This window comes from Ruditapes philippinarum, unplaced genomic scaffold (assembly GCF_026571515.1).
Source record: "Ruditapes philippinarum isolate M1 unplaced genomic scaffold, ASM2657151v2 ctg10739_1_1_1_1, whole genome shotgun sequence".
NCBI classification, from domain to species: domain Eukaryota; kingdom Metazoa; phylum Mollusca; class Bivalvia; order Venerida; family Veneridae; genus Ruditapes; species Ruditapes philippinarum.
Window position 1 is genome coordinate 4,579 of NW_026856279.1, and position 15,258 is coordinate 19,836.

General features: G+C 30.4%; 1 protein-coding gene across 1 annotated transcript; it reads left to right on the forward strand.

The window, feature by feature from the left end:
* Positions 1–1,273: 1,273 nt before the first annotated feature.
* On the forward strand, positions 1,274–14,654 carry LOC132746079 (high affinity cGMP-specific 3',5'-cyclic phosphodiesterase 9A-like; the record flags this gene model as incomplete). The annotated part of the gene is made up of 10 exons (XM_060735147.1): positions 1,274–1,366; positions 2,532–2,541; positions 3,777–3,799; positions 6,925–6,960; positions 7,929–8,116; positions 9,636–9,734; positions 10,907–11,018; positions 11,482–11,610; positions 12,390–12,503; positions 14,631–14,654. Coding segments are annotated over 10 exons (828 nt in total), but the record flags the coding sequence as incomplete, so codon positions are not given.
* Positions 14,655–15,258: the final 604 nt, after the last annotated feature.

A 15,258-nucleotide genomic window follows, 5' to 3' on the forward strand; every position in this document is an offset into this window, starting at 1 on the left:
AACAAACTATATGCATATCACGTGATAACTATTTCCTTGTAATATGAAGTACACTGAGATTTAAAACATCTGTCTCATAGGGCATAATGTAACACCTTATTTGGTAACTTGATAGACAAGACTACAACATTCCTTGCCCATGTCTGTACACGATATGTCTAAATTGGTTTGTGTTCTTTATTGTCTTAAATATAAAGCTAGCGTTTTGAGGACCGGTTTATTGTTTGTTTGTTACATTAAAACCAAACATCCTTGTCACATTATGCGCACTATTTTTAAATTACAACATGTATATTAGAAGTAAGAACTAGATGAGCGCTCGCGTAGTAAGTGTTGGTGTGGTATTGCTGAAAAGTAATCTATTTTTGTTCTTTCATTACTCGCATTTCCCGAACAATTTTTGTACATCTATATACAAGGAAACAGTTGTCACCATAGCACTTGTGTTGTTGTCATGTTTGTGTTATTTGTTTTATATATATATTGAAACTTTAAAGCATCGTAACATAACATGATAGTGTTTACATAAGAAGATTACTTTATTACGTAATTATTTAAGAATATATGTATGTCTTAGAATTATAATCTTTTCTAGCATAATATGAATAATTAGATTACTCAACGTTTTATACTTAGTCTAGTAAATATAATAAAACTACTTATTACTTTATAATCCTAAGTGCATGTACTTTTCACTGCAGACCTTTTCATACATGCATTTTATATAGCGTTTGACAATTACTCATTTAAGAAACGTTTGTTTTTAATTTATATACATTTATATATACACCTTATGACGTTAAGTGATAACTGCGTCATTTTCTATGTTTAAATGCAGTAATAAAGTTATTCACCATACAAGCAATTTATATACAAGGAGTTTGCTTAAGGTGGCTTTAATTAATGAAAAAATGAGACTCAATCAAGGAATGATTTATATATTAATATAAAAATATTTTGATCAGTTTAATTGATTGTAGAGAAAAAAGTCTAAAAAATCTAAATATAAATGTTAAACTGTTTCAAGTTTTGATAGTAATAAACGCAACTGTGCATTTCCAAATTCTTAATCAAATATCATATTCATGTTTATTTATAATCAGGTGCTAGGGGCATGAATTGTAGATTGTATGAACATTAAGATTTGACTTTTGCAATAAGGCATGGTGAAAACTTCTTGTCATTCAACGATTATTATGCAAGTGTATGTTTTACTGTTTTAATTTTTCAATCAAAATGATTGTTATTATCATATCATATATATGTTTTGTAGTATACACTGTCTCAGGAAACGATAGATTATTTGAAACAGCCAACATTTGATATCTGGCACTGGGAACCGAACGAGGTAATCTTTTTCATATCAGTAGTGTTATTGTTGTAGAAATTGACTGATTGTGTTTTTCTTCCGTAAAACAAGCAATCGTCGTTGTAATTGCAAATCAATTGTTTACAACAAACCAACATTTTATGGAATATGTGACTGTGTTATGTAACTTTTATAGTTGAAATAGCACCTTGCCATTTGTGATAGAATTTCAGCAACATAAAACCATGTGTTTCTCAATAATTACAATACATGGTAATATCATTATTGGTTTTATACATTTATTCATAAAGATATTTTCAGTCTCGATCAGAAAACTTGACCTGCAATTTAATCGATCTACAATTAATCGTTACACTCAAACTCAGTGATCGACATAGCATAAACATGTTATTTCAATTAAAAATCGATTAATGTTTGAAATTACTGATTGTCAAATAGGATTGCAGTAATTTAAATAATTAAAAAGACTTTTACTTAAAAGATTAGTATATTTAATCAATTATTGGTCAACGCAATTACACAACTAAATTGCTTACCGTTTATTAGTAAGCATTTTGCAAAAAAATACATAGGACAAGAGCGGCTGTAAATGCCGCACCTATACAGAAAATTCTATTTTAAGGAATCCCTCAGTATGCTCAGTATAATATGTTTAGCATTTGTAAATAAATATTAATTAAAAATCATATCAAAAATACTTATTTGGTACGTTATGATAAACTACGGAGATAATTACAATATAAATCTATGGGCAAACCTTTCTAAATGCCCTTAACTACTGATACAAAATTCAATACAATTTTATCATTATATCTCGCAATCAACAGCAATCATATTGTTAAAATTGACATCTTGGTCTAAATAAAGAAGAAACGATAAAACCTAACAAATTATTATATCATGTCTGTACTCGGTATGTCTAAATTGTCGTGCGATCTTTATTATCTTAAATATAAAGCTAGCGTTTTAAGGACCGGTTTATAGTTTGTTTGTTACATTAGAACCAACATCCTTGTCAAGTTTACGTCACATTATGCATACTATTTTCAAATTATATTATAGATGTAAGCACTAGATGAGCGCTCGTGTAATCATTGTTGCTGTGGTATTGCTGAGAAGTGATCTATTTTGTTCTTTAATTACTCGAAATACTCGAACAATTTTTGTACATGTATATACAAGGAAACAGTTGTCACCATAGCACTTGTGTTGTTGTCATGGATTTGTGTTATTTGTTTAATATATATATTAAAATTTTAAAGCATCGTTACATAACATGATAGAATTTTTTCATAAGAAGATTACTTCATTTCGTAATTATTTAGGAAAATATGTATATCTTAGAACTATAATCTTTTCTAACATAATATGAATAATAAGATTACTTCAAGTTTAATACTTAGTCTAGTAAATAATTAATTTAAACTTCATATTACTTTATAATTCTAAGTACATGTACTTTTCACTAAATGCATTTTATTTAGCTTTTGACAATACGTTTGTTTTTAATTTATATACATGTTTATATACACCTTATGACGTTACGTGATTACTTTGTCATCTTTTAAGTTTAAATGCAGTAATAAGGTTATTCACCATACAAGCAATTTATATACAAGGAGTTTGCTTAAGGTGGCTTTAATTAATGAAAAAATGAGACTAAATCAAGGAATGATTTATATATTAATATCAAAATATTTTGATCAGTTTACTTGAATATAGAGAAAAAAGTCTAAATAATCGAAATATAAATGTTAAACTGTTTCAAGTTTTGATAGTTATGAACAAAACTGTGCATTTTCAAATTCTTAATCAAACATCATATTCATGTTCAATTGTTAACTTCTGCATAAGCCGGTGCTAGGGGCATGAATGGTAGATTGTATGAACGTTAAGATTTGACTTTTGAAATAAGGCATGGTAAAAACTTCTTGTCATTCAACGATTATTAAGCAAGTGTATGATTTACTGTTTGATATTTTCAATCAAAATGGTTGTAATTATCATTTAATATATATGTTTGTAGTATACACTGTCTCAGGAAACGATAGATTATTTGAAGCATCCAACATCTGATATCTGGCACTGGGAACGGAACGAGGTAATCTTGTTTCATTTAACATTAGAAAATCGGTAGTGTTATTGTTGTAGAAATTGACTGATCGTTTTTTTTTCTTCCCGTAAAACAAGCAATCGTCATTGTAATTGCAAATCAAATATTCACAACAAACCAAGATTTTATGGAATATGTAACTGTAATTTTTATAGCTGAAATAGCACCTTGCCATTTGTGATAGAATTTCAGCAACACAAAACCATGTGTTTCTCAATAATTACACTACATGGTGATATCGTAATTGGTTTTATACAAAAACAAGATTTGTTCAATTAAGATGGTTGAGCGAGATATTGTATTGTTTGTAATCTCGATTCTCCAGCTTCATAGACGAATTAAAATTGTCAATGCAAGTCTAGATAAACATTTGTGTTTGTTATTTAGACACCCTTCCACTGTTACAATCGAATGTTGCCATCAGTTTGATGACCGGTATTTCAATATCTATATCCGAGACCTTTAATGTTTATACCAGAAACTTAAATGCAAATTAGTGTGTAATTTTATAAACAAAAACATTAACTGAAATATTAGATTTTTTTTAAATTTCTGTACACGTTTGCTTTAAAGTTGAATATCATGATAGCTATATTCAGTCGTTTTTTTTAAGTTGTCTTCGTTTTATATCAGCTGACAAAATCCCCATGAATAAAATCTTATTTTCGTAAATTTAAAATTAATTAAGTTACATTCGATCAACATAATCAATACGAAACAATTTGTAATGAACCTTATCCTAGATTCTATTCTAAGCTTGAAATCTGTCGTGGGAATCGATTTCGTTTGGGTTTTTTTTCTACGTGCGTGATAAATATATAATATATTTATATATAAGTATCGATATTCAATGAAATACAAGATAATTTTGTTGCAATAAAAGGTAATAAGGCTAGTAATGGACCCAGGTGTAATAGAGTCTTGTTTATTGCTATAGGAACAATATATTCAAATGTCACCATGGAAATACTTATATAAAACACATATGTTATTCTCGCCTTTCAAGTGTGTTACACAACACTTATCTTTAGTCGCCATGGCTTTCTTTAAACATAACGAAACAATTTTGTTTGTTCGTTTTTTTGCGACGGACGCGCCCTCAGGCGCGTTCAGAGCTATGTCATCTACACATGGGATTTCGTCGGCTACAATCGCGCAGGTGTCCTAAACCAAATAACAACCCAAGAAATAGTACATGAATTTGATCCTATGCAACTCCCATACTTTGTCGAAATATCTTAAAAACTTCCATATTTAGCCTTTTCAATTTCGAATTAAGTTATCCAAGTTAAAATATGAACGTATTTGATTGATAAAAACGTTGTAGCCCCCGTAGTATTATTGCGCAATATGCAAATAACTGCTGAAACGATTTACCGCTGTCGAAAAAGTAGGACAGCAAATTATGCTATAATTAAGGAGTAAGCTCAATAATTCATAAAAAATATTAGTAGGAAATAAATATTTCTCCATTAAACATCTTTTATTAACAGATAAAAAGTTTTTCGTGACTCTAGAATAACTCGCGCATTAATAAAAGAAGAACTCTTTCCGTGACTCATACCGCGGATTTAGCTGAATATGCAGCAGTTATTAATAAATTAGACTACAGTACAATGGTTAGTAATATAAATATCTATTTTTGTATTTTCTGATCGTAAGATTAGTAAATACATAGCTAACATCCACGGTCTAACACAAAATTTCCTAACAGTCCTAACAACGCAAAGTAGTTCTCACTCAAAACTGCTTAAAAACCAGCAATTTAAAAGAAAGAATAATTTTTAATGTAGGCATTTAACGAATTACAGTGCATTAATAGTTTAGATTAGTCAATAGAAATATGAGGTTACAATCACAAATTTTTGAAAATGCATGGGATCAACACTTTACCACCGTGTAGTCTTTCATGGTAATCTTTCTTGAAGGAAGTTATAATATCAGTTCTACTTCCGATTCTTGTGTTTTGTTTACATAATTTTCTAGGTCACGATATGAGTTAACCTGCTATGAGATTATAATAGCCAACACTATTCTAAAAATAGATTCTGCATCACCTGTGCTGACTTTCGGACAAGCGATTAGGAAGTACATGTTAAACATGTAATAAACCAGCGGATACTTACTTTGTTTACATGCAATACTTTAAGAAATTCTATTGTAAGAAGCAAACAAGTTGAAAATGGAATTTAGTGTGAAATTGAAAGGGACAACTAAACACTGTAGTGCTTAAGTGACATTTAAATTAAAATAAAAACGATGTGCTCTGGCCTCTACATCTTAACCTTGTAAATGAAAAATAAATTCTAAAAAAATACACCATTAATTGCTGATGATTTTAACCAAAAATATTTTTAATGAGACATATCCAAGAGAAATAAAAATACAAATGACTTATATTTTATTGTCTATATGCCCACTATGATATAACACGAAGCAATTCTAATTAACATTCTCACATGTATTATGTATTATGCTTGAAGTTTATTTGCATGGTTTTATTTTAGAAATATTTCGTTGACAGTTTTTTTTCTATTTACATATCATTTCTTGGAATAAATCGATAAGGACACTGATTTACAAGTTTGACCAGAGTTTTAAGGCATAAATTTCATTCTGTATTTAAAAATTTGGACTTGTTCTGCTTGAAAGTAGAAAATCTGAATTATATCAGATTGGGACACATAAAATATATTGCTCTACAAATCTCGAACTTGTATGGAACAAATTTTCTCTGTTATACCTTTTGTGTTTTTTTTTTTTCTCAAAAAAGCCTTTCTAATCAAAGTGTACCTATCGACCATTGATTTAATTATACATCATATGACAGCTGTTAAAATATTTATTATCATTTTTATATCCATACCTTTTTTTCTATTGTTTTGAAATGTCGCCTTTTCTGGCGACTGAGGGGTTGCTTTCAAGGCTTAAGGCAACAGACAGCAGCCGCCGTTTATCCCTGCGTGATCAAAAGAGGCGACTAAATGTGTTTGAATTACTGGAGTCTCTGCATCTGTATGCTCCAGCAGTTGAGGTGGTTTTCATCCATGGTGTTGCTTTAACCGTTTAACACTCGACGTTAGCCAAATTATCTTTCCTGTTTGTGCCTGGTACCAAATTGTGTTAGTGTGCCGGACCAAACGAACACAAACACATCTTGAAATTTCAGATTAGATCTCGCGCTCTTTATTCAAATATTGTGTCTAGAAACTCTTAAATTCTCAGCTGAACTCTATTCGAAGCAGAACCCTCATTCTTTCTTTTAAAAGTTTCAGCTTTTAGTAATTTTAATATATGAATTGAATTGCACACATTAATATGTACTCGTACCTTATATGTGATTTATGCTTATAAATTTATGTGCAGATGGAACATTCCGAGTTTAAAGTTGCTATGTTATAATACTGTTTTCATTACAAATTCCATGTCTAATATAGCAAAGTGATAAAGAAATGAATATTTGTAATTAGCATGAACCCAGTTTAGTATCAACCCAAAAACACTGAAAAGATGGATGGTAAGAGGACAGTCTTTTTTCCCTTCTTACTATTTTGAACTTTATTTTGTTCAGAACACTATATTTGAGAAACATAGTATTGTCTGGTAAAAAGACACAGACATTCACCTCGAAATAAAGCTCCACATTGATGATTTAGACAAGGCATTATATGGACAATAGTTTTAATGACTAAACAGTGACTATTGTATTATTCAAAAGGGTTATTTAAATGACCACCAAATTGCAAGTGATGTCTCAATTTATCAGCTTCTTATAATTAAAAAAAATCTAAACAAATGCTCATTAGAAAAAGTACCTCTTTGTTATTCTTCGACTTCATACACTCTTCTCACCTTATTATTTTTTATGTATCACGTGAACGCATCAATGACACGCTGATAGCTTTATGACAGAGATATGTAACTTGGACAAATTTCGTTTCCTTATCATGAAACTACTTTTAAGACAACAATATCACCAAATAAAGAAACTATCAATATTTCAGTGTTTATATATAGTAAATTGAAGTCAATATTTCCAATACGTTCATTGTTTTGATTAACAAATGCCATCAAAAGCAACCATGCTAAACAAAGCTTTTCCATTATTTTATCTAAAAGACAGAAATGATACATATAATTACACTTTTGTTCTCTGTTTTTCAGAGGAAGATCATCCTAGCTTCCTAAAATATTTGCATTTTATAAGATTATCTTTATATAATTTGATTCTGACGTTGGATTTATCACAACTATCATGCATGATAACAATATGTCAAAGAAACTGACAAGAACAATCCATATGAGTTTTCCGTCAATCTGTTTGTCTTATTTGTTTCTAGAAAATATATAGCATGCAATGAGATTGAATTATGATGTTTCTTTTTAATAAACATGTTTGATATCTTAAATAAAGAAATTGCATGATACAAGAATTTACATGCGTCATTTAGAAGACAAATCTTGTATTGTATCCGTGCATTTCAGCTATGTGTCCAAGAAAATTACAGGAATAATCCGTTTCATAACTTCCGACATTGCTTCTGTGTCACTCAGATGATGTATGGAATGATTCATTTATGCAAACTCTGGGATAAAATGACGAGGGAGGAAATCGGAATACTTCTTACAGCAAGCGTTTGCCACGATCTAGATCACCCTGGTTATAACAATACGTAAGCATATGATTTAATATCAAACGAACAAAACATCAACGACATTAGTGAATATTAATTGCGACCTTTTTTCAGGATCCTATTGTTAACAAATGGTGGTCTTGAATGCATTGAATTGGTATTCTGTTTTGTTTATATATTATTTCTTTTAACCTATGCAAATAATTTTATCTTGTTTGTGTTTACTCATTTATACTGATATCCACGATATATAAAACAAAATAAAGTCGGATAACTTCAACAATTGCGAGCAACAAATGAAAGAAAACATTATTTTAAAAATGATACATGTAAATTAAAAAGTATTAACATAATTATGTAAATTAAACATTGAAATCTGAAGCAATCTTAAAACACTGCTCAGTCGCAAGAGAATGATAAATCCATATGAAATATTATGGTAACATGTTTAGTAAAAACTATACTGCGCAAGCTGACCTATAGGCCCGTAGGGCCTGGTGCTGTTATTATAAATATATAATTTCATACTGCTTTTCACATCTTCTTTCAACTGATCTTATTTGCAAATGATAGATCTTTTTACCATTGGTTGAGAATTAAGGGTTGACCATTTTAATTTTATTTTGTTTTCATTTTATTATAGTATTTTAATAGTATTTGAAACGTTCTCTAATATTTAAAATTACAACATCTTATCTAATTTTACTTTTGAGTTCCTTTATTTTCATGTTTGTAGTTTAATTTCGCCCGTTTTATTCTGTCTTAATGTCATATAAATTCGGTTTTAAACAGTGCATCACACAACTAATATTAGCGACAGACCATAGGTAATCGGCGCGTTGATTGGTCACTACCCCCGCACCCCCTCCCCCCTCACCCACTCTACAGCCCTCCTACCTCTCAAAACCATGTAAAATACAGTATTTTTCATTTGAAACATGTTTTAATATTTGGTTTATGCTTTTAATTCAATAACCTTCATTTCCTACAAAAAAATAAAAATTGATACATATATATTTAGATTTTATATTTATTTAAATAATAATATAATTTGATCATATTTATATGCGCAATACAATGAAATATGCATTCATTTCGAATAAACTGCCATTTAGTCGGGTAATTTTGAAGAAAACCCAGCGGTCAGATCACTGTCGAGTTACACTTGCGGTGACTTCGAGATTACATATCTTCTTATAACTTGAAATGATTGTAATGACAACTTTAATTCCTTTAAGAGTAATCAATTCCCTACCATTTGGTACCAAAATATTGAAAATTGGTGAAAAAATGTTGAAGTTATGGAGTTCATATTAAGATGAGTGCTGAAAATTGAGCGGCGAGTTGCATACCTTTACTAAATATATATGTATCAATTTTTTATTTTTTGTAGGAAATGAAGGTTATTGAATTAAAAGCATAAACCAAATATTAAAACATGTTTCAAATGAAAAATACTGTATTTTACATGGTTTTGAGAGGTAGGAGGGCTGTAGAGTGGGTGTGGGGGTGAGGGGGAGGGGGTGCGGGGGTAGTGACCAATCAACGCGCCGATTACCTATGCGACAGACATGGCGAGAAATAGTGAAATTTTCGAGTCATTTAAAACTAAACTGGAGGGCAAATTCGATTTCAAGAGCAAAAAGCAGCTGGATACTTTAAGTACATGACTCACTAGTTTAACTATAATACTGGAATGTGTTCTTACTTGTTTATGTGTGACATAATACTTGTAAGTCTAAAGTTGTGTCAACACAAACACACACTCTGACACTGCAAGAAATAATATATCACAAAATATTCAAATAAAAACAAAGCATTAAAATAAGATCAGATATATTAAAGGAGCTCCATTGAGGACAACAAGCCTAAAACATTAATTTTGAATTTTTTAGACAGATCAACTGATGGACTTAAAATTGAAAAATCTACAAATATACACAGAATTAAATTGAATATCATTGAAAAGCTTTCCATCACTTTTTAAATTTTGGCTACATTATTCAGGAAAAACGAGGTAAGAGAATGATCGGAACATGTGTGTATCTGCTAATAGGATGAAGTTGGAGTCCCATACAACGAAAGAATGTGTACATAGTGTAATTAAAATATTGGAGATGAATACCATTTGATACTTGAATGTTCTGCGATAAATGTACTGAGAACAAATTCATTAAAGGAATATCTGCAGCCGAAATAGCATTACATGCTGCAGAACGATGACTTCTTCACTAAAAACCATATTGATAATCATAAATGTTGTAAATATTTGGAATTGAATTGTGCCTTAAGTAACAGTATAAATGATCTGTTTAATATAAAAATGCAGTTTTCTGTAGAATATACTATTGATATATTCTCGTTGGAAACGTCTTTGGTATTTTACTTATTATTATATGTAAATTGTATACTATATTGTTATGTTCATTTACATGACTCACTGGGTATAACTATTTGTATTAATGTTTTGCCTCAGTATGTCATATTTACCTTTAAATGGGTGGAAAAGAACAATTGAAATTGAAGTTTAGAAAACAATTGTCATGTGATTAAAATTGTCGTGTTTTATAGATATCTAAACGGAAATGTATTTTTCACTGGTTTCCCTTGCTATTGGAAATTCAGATTATCCGGGATAATAACATAAGCTCTGACAATTTCAAAAAGAAAGTTGTTACGGATCGATATTTCTATCAGTGCTGCTGAATATTTAACATTTTGTACACTACTAGTAATATGAATTTATAACTATGTTATCCACCTTTTCTTCGTCCAAGCGAATGTCAGCTTCGTTTATATTGTTCAATGAAGAATTTCGTGTATTTTACAGCTGAAGATGGTTTTAATCAAAATCAAATGTTGTGATATATCAAACGAAGTGCGTCCAATGGAGGTGTCAGAACCTTGGGTTGACTGCCTTTTAGAAGAGTACTTCAATCAGGTGGGTATTTATGATTAAAATACGGATCCTATATAAAGTTCAGTAATATCTTAAGTGAATAAAGAGCGAGAAAAGTGTCCCCGAAGCTCATCTATATTTAAACTGGCTATAGCAAATTAAACATGCGTTAGCGAGGTACAAAATTTATGTGGAAAGCAAAGCTATGTACTCAAACAGTTGTTATAAATAAGTGAAAGATAAGCTTACTCTTTACTAACATTATATGATGTTATAGTAAGTTACTAGATAAGCAATTTTATTTACCATATTTTAATCTTATAGACAAACACATACACAAATAAAACTAAATAAGCTTAATCAATTCATGTTTATCTTTAATTCCAATGTGATAAAACAAAAAACATAAACATGGACAAAAGGAGAATCTACTGACCTCCTGCTTAGGTCAATCTATAGAAGTTTTAATTGAAATTAATTATTTACAATGTATGCCTTTCTCCAGTCTGACAGGGAAAAGATGGAAGGTTTACCAGTAGCACCTTTCATGGATAGAGATAAAGCGACCAAACCAACGGCTCAGATCGGATTTATCAAATTTGTTCTCATTCGAATGTTTGAAACAGTATCAAAGGTATAACAAAAATGTGTGTTCAAATATTTAAAAGATGCTGAAATTGTTTACAGGGAATCATAAAAAATAAAATGCTTGTCTGTACTCTGAAAGTTGTTGCAAGATATGGATTTATTGTTTTGTCAACGTGTGACTCGAGTCATTTCCGCTGACGTTTTGTTAACAAATATATCTCGTAAGGAAATAAAGGATAAATAAAGCTTCTTTAACTACATTACAAATCTTCTACTTGTAATGAAAAAATGAAATTGCCACTGTTTATCTATTCTACTCTACTCTATTTAATTAATTATAAAGTGTGTTGACATGTTACAGTGTAACCTCTGTAGAGTTACACCATTTGGAAGACAATTATATTGGCTGTTGCTTACAGGTGTTGCTGTAAAGAAAATATAATGGAAATCTTTACATTTTGTAGTTGTTTCTAAAGATCGCTCTGCAGAGATTATACTTATTATTATTATAGAAGAAGCAAAGTATTATATTAAACATAGCTGAGAAACCCTTCATTAAAAATGTTATTGATCAATCGATTGCAATACAATGTGTTGCCTGTAGTGATACCTGCTCACCAATAACCGCACTGTCTGTAGTGAGTAAGAAAGTAGAAAGTAAACAATTGAAATGGAATTTATTTACTTTGAGACTCTACAAATAAAATGTTACCCAAATTATGAAGTTCATTTGTATTTGAATATGATAATCAATATAATCATTCATTGTCCTCAGGTATTCTCTTGAAACATTTTTAAATTAATTAAAAACCATCTATATTACAGCTATTCCAACAGATAGATAAGACGATGGTCCAGCCGTTACGTCTAGCACGGGACAGGTATGAAGGTATGAAGGAACAAAGTACGCCACCTAACCCAAAGCCTGAAAAAGATCAGGTAGCTGAGTAGGGTTATTCATATATTTACCTTTTTGTATCATTATTGAATATTTTCTAATTTGTATCCGCAAAAAAGTCCATTTTGAGCAAGATATATAGTTCAGTTTATTATTTTCATATATATCTGTTACTTTATTGTTAGCTCGACTATTCGATAATAATAAGTAGAGCTATTGTAGTCACCCGAGCGTCGGCGTCAGCGTAACCACTTATGTTAAAGGTTTTGTAATACCTGAAATATTTTCAAAATCCATTGACACATGGCTTTGAAACTTTGCACACTTGTTAACCATCATGACCTTAACCTGTAGACTTGAGGAGGTAACTGTATCAAGCATGTTGACAGAATTATGCCCCTTTTTCAACTTAGAATTTTCGTGTAAATTTTTGTTATACCTCAGATATTTTCAAAGTCTATTGACTTATGGCTTTGAAAAATGGCACACATGTTTACCATTATGACCCCAACCTGTAGACAGGAGGAATTGACTGTATCAAGAATTATGACAGAATTATGCCCCTTTTTCTATTTAAAATTTATATTAAAACTTTTGTAACACCTCAAATATTTTCAAAGTCCATCGACATATGGTTTTGAAACATTGCGCACTTGTTCACCATTACGACCCCAACCTGTACACAAGAGGATGTAACTGTATTAAGCATTTTGACAGAATAATGCCCCTTTTTCGACTTAGAATCTACGTTAAAGTTTTTGTAACACCTCAAATTTTTTCAAAGTCCATTGACATATGGCTTTGAAAGTTTTCACACTTGTTCACCATCATGACCCCAATCTGTAGACAGGAGGAGGTAAATCTATGAAGCATTTGGCAGAATAATGGCCCTTTTTTAACTTAGAATTAATATTTAAGTTTGCATACCACCTCAGATATTTTCATATTCTATTGACAACTTGGCTTTGAAACAAGTTGAAAGTTTATACTCTTCTTTGAGAGCATAAAAGGACTCTCTCCAAGGCCTATAACTGAACATGGATATAAAGAAATTTTAGAAAAATTTACATTATCAAGGCTCTTTTACTACCAAGCACTAAGAATAGTCGAGCGTTGCTGTCCTACCGACAGCTCTTGTTAGTTATAGCTCGACACTATCATCTGACCCCTTACGAAAACATGTATCATACTATGTTGACCATACCGATAAGCCCTGACTCATGGTACATTAAATAAAAATCCACATGCATGATATATCTACTCTGAATATGAAAATGAAATAAATGTATATCCTTTAAAGGAAACAGTTTAAAAATGAGCTTTGATCTTTTATTGGTTAAATCAAATCTACAATAATGCAGGTACCTTTGTAGTTAATTTTCATGTTTAAAACAATCACTGCCCTCGGGCAAAAAGAGATAATAGTCCGAAGAGACTACAATCCAAAGCATGTCTTATCTGGATGCAGTTATTTGAGTTAATGAAATCAATTGTGCCATAAAAGAATGTAATTAAAATATTGTTAGATAAAACTAAATTTTTCATTTTAATCCTAAATCAATATAAATATCATTGGATAAAGATCATAAATACACTTAAACAAATTTCTTATTCGTCTCACTCTTAAAATGCATTGTTTCGGAGGCTTAGCTACATAAAGCTGAATTTTTTACCTTTTCGAGAAATCTAAGCAGTCACTTACTTGATACCGCTATTGGGCTTATTCGATTTAAAAAAAAACACAGAATGTGGCACTACTCAATTTAGTGACCACTTATTTCCTCCAATTATCATTTCCTGTAATCATGCAAAGTTTATGAAAAACGTTCTTGTTTAAATTAACTTTTAACTGAAGTTGACAATGGAAAGTCAATGTAAGTCACAAAGATTTTGACGACGGGTCAAAAACTTTCCTTTAGTGACATTTTCGCATGATTGATTTTGACACGGTAAATTGGTGTTGATATGTTTGATAGAAATAGCATTCAAGACAATATATAAGAAAATAAAGGTAAATATTGCTAAGACTATTCAGAACAATGCATTTAAAGTGATGGCAAATTGGTAAAGCGTTCTAGTGACTAATTTCAAGATATTTGTCCCGCAAAATTATGATGTAAATAATTTATGTGGTTTTGGTATAATAGGTACATTTTGATTTTTTTCAGGGTGCGAAAAAAGATGGAGAGTGATGCGTAGAGATGAATAAAGAAGACGTGTATACCTTGAAACATATCATCTTTTTATTACAGTGTAAATGATTGAGTAAAATGTGAACATTTCCTTTCATTGTCAACAAATAACCCTTATATGGTTTGGTTTTTTAACGTTGAAAATACAAATATTTTGATTTAAGAAGATCGAACATCAAATAACAGTAAAACAATATGATATAAGGATGTAATAAAATATGTTCCATAAGAAAGTTAACCTTCCCTTTATCCTTAGTTTAAAGTGATATAGTTTTACCAAACAAATATCGAATAAGATATTCCCTGTTTGTATTTTATTTAATTGTGTAAATGTAAGTGATAGTGTAGCAGAAGAAAGACAGTTTAAATTGCATTATATTGAAACAATGCATACTTAGGAATGAGTGGGAACCGTGTATTAACGGCTGTCAGGCAATTATAGTAGGAACTAAATCTTTATCCAAGGAGAAGTAGAAGTAGCTGTTCATACAGTCATCTTTGTGTTGAAAGGCTATGCAAACAGAATAATGTTTGAATTTCCAAAGAATGATATTTTCATGTTTCACTAGAGAACTGTCTACAAAGCTGTGATTACATATGTATA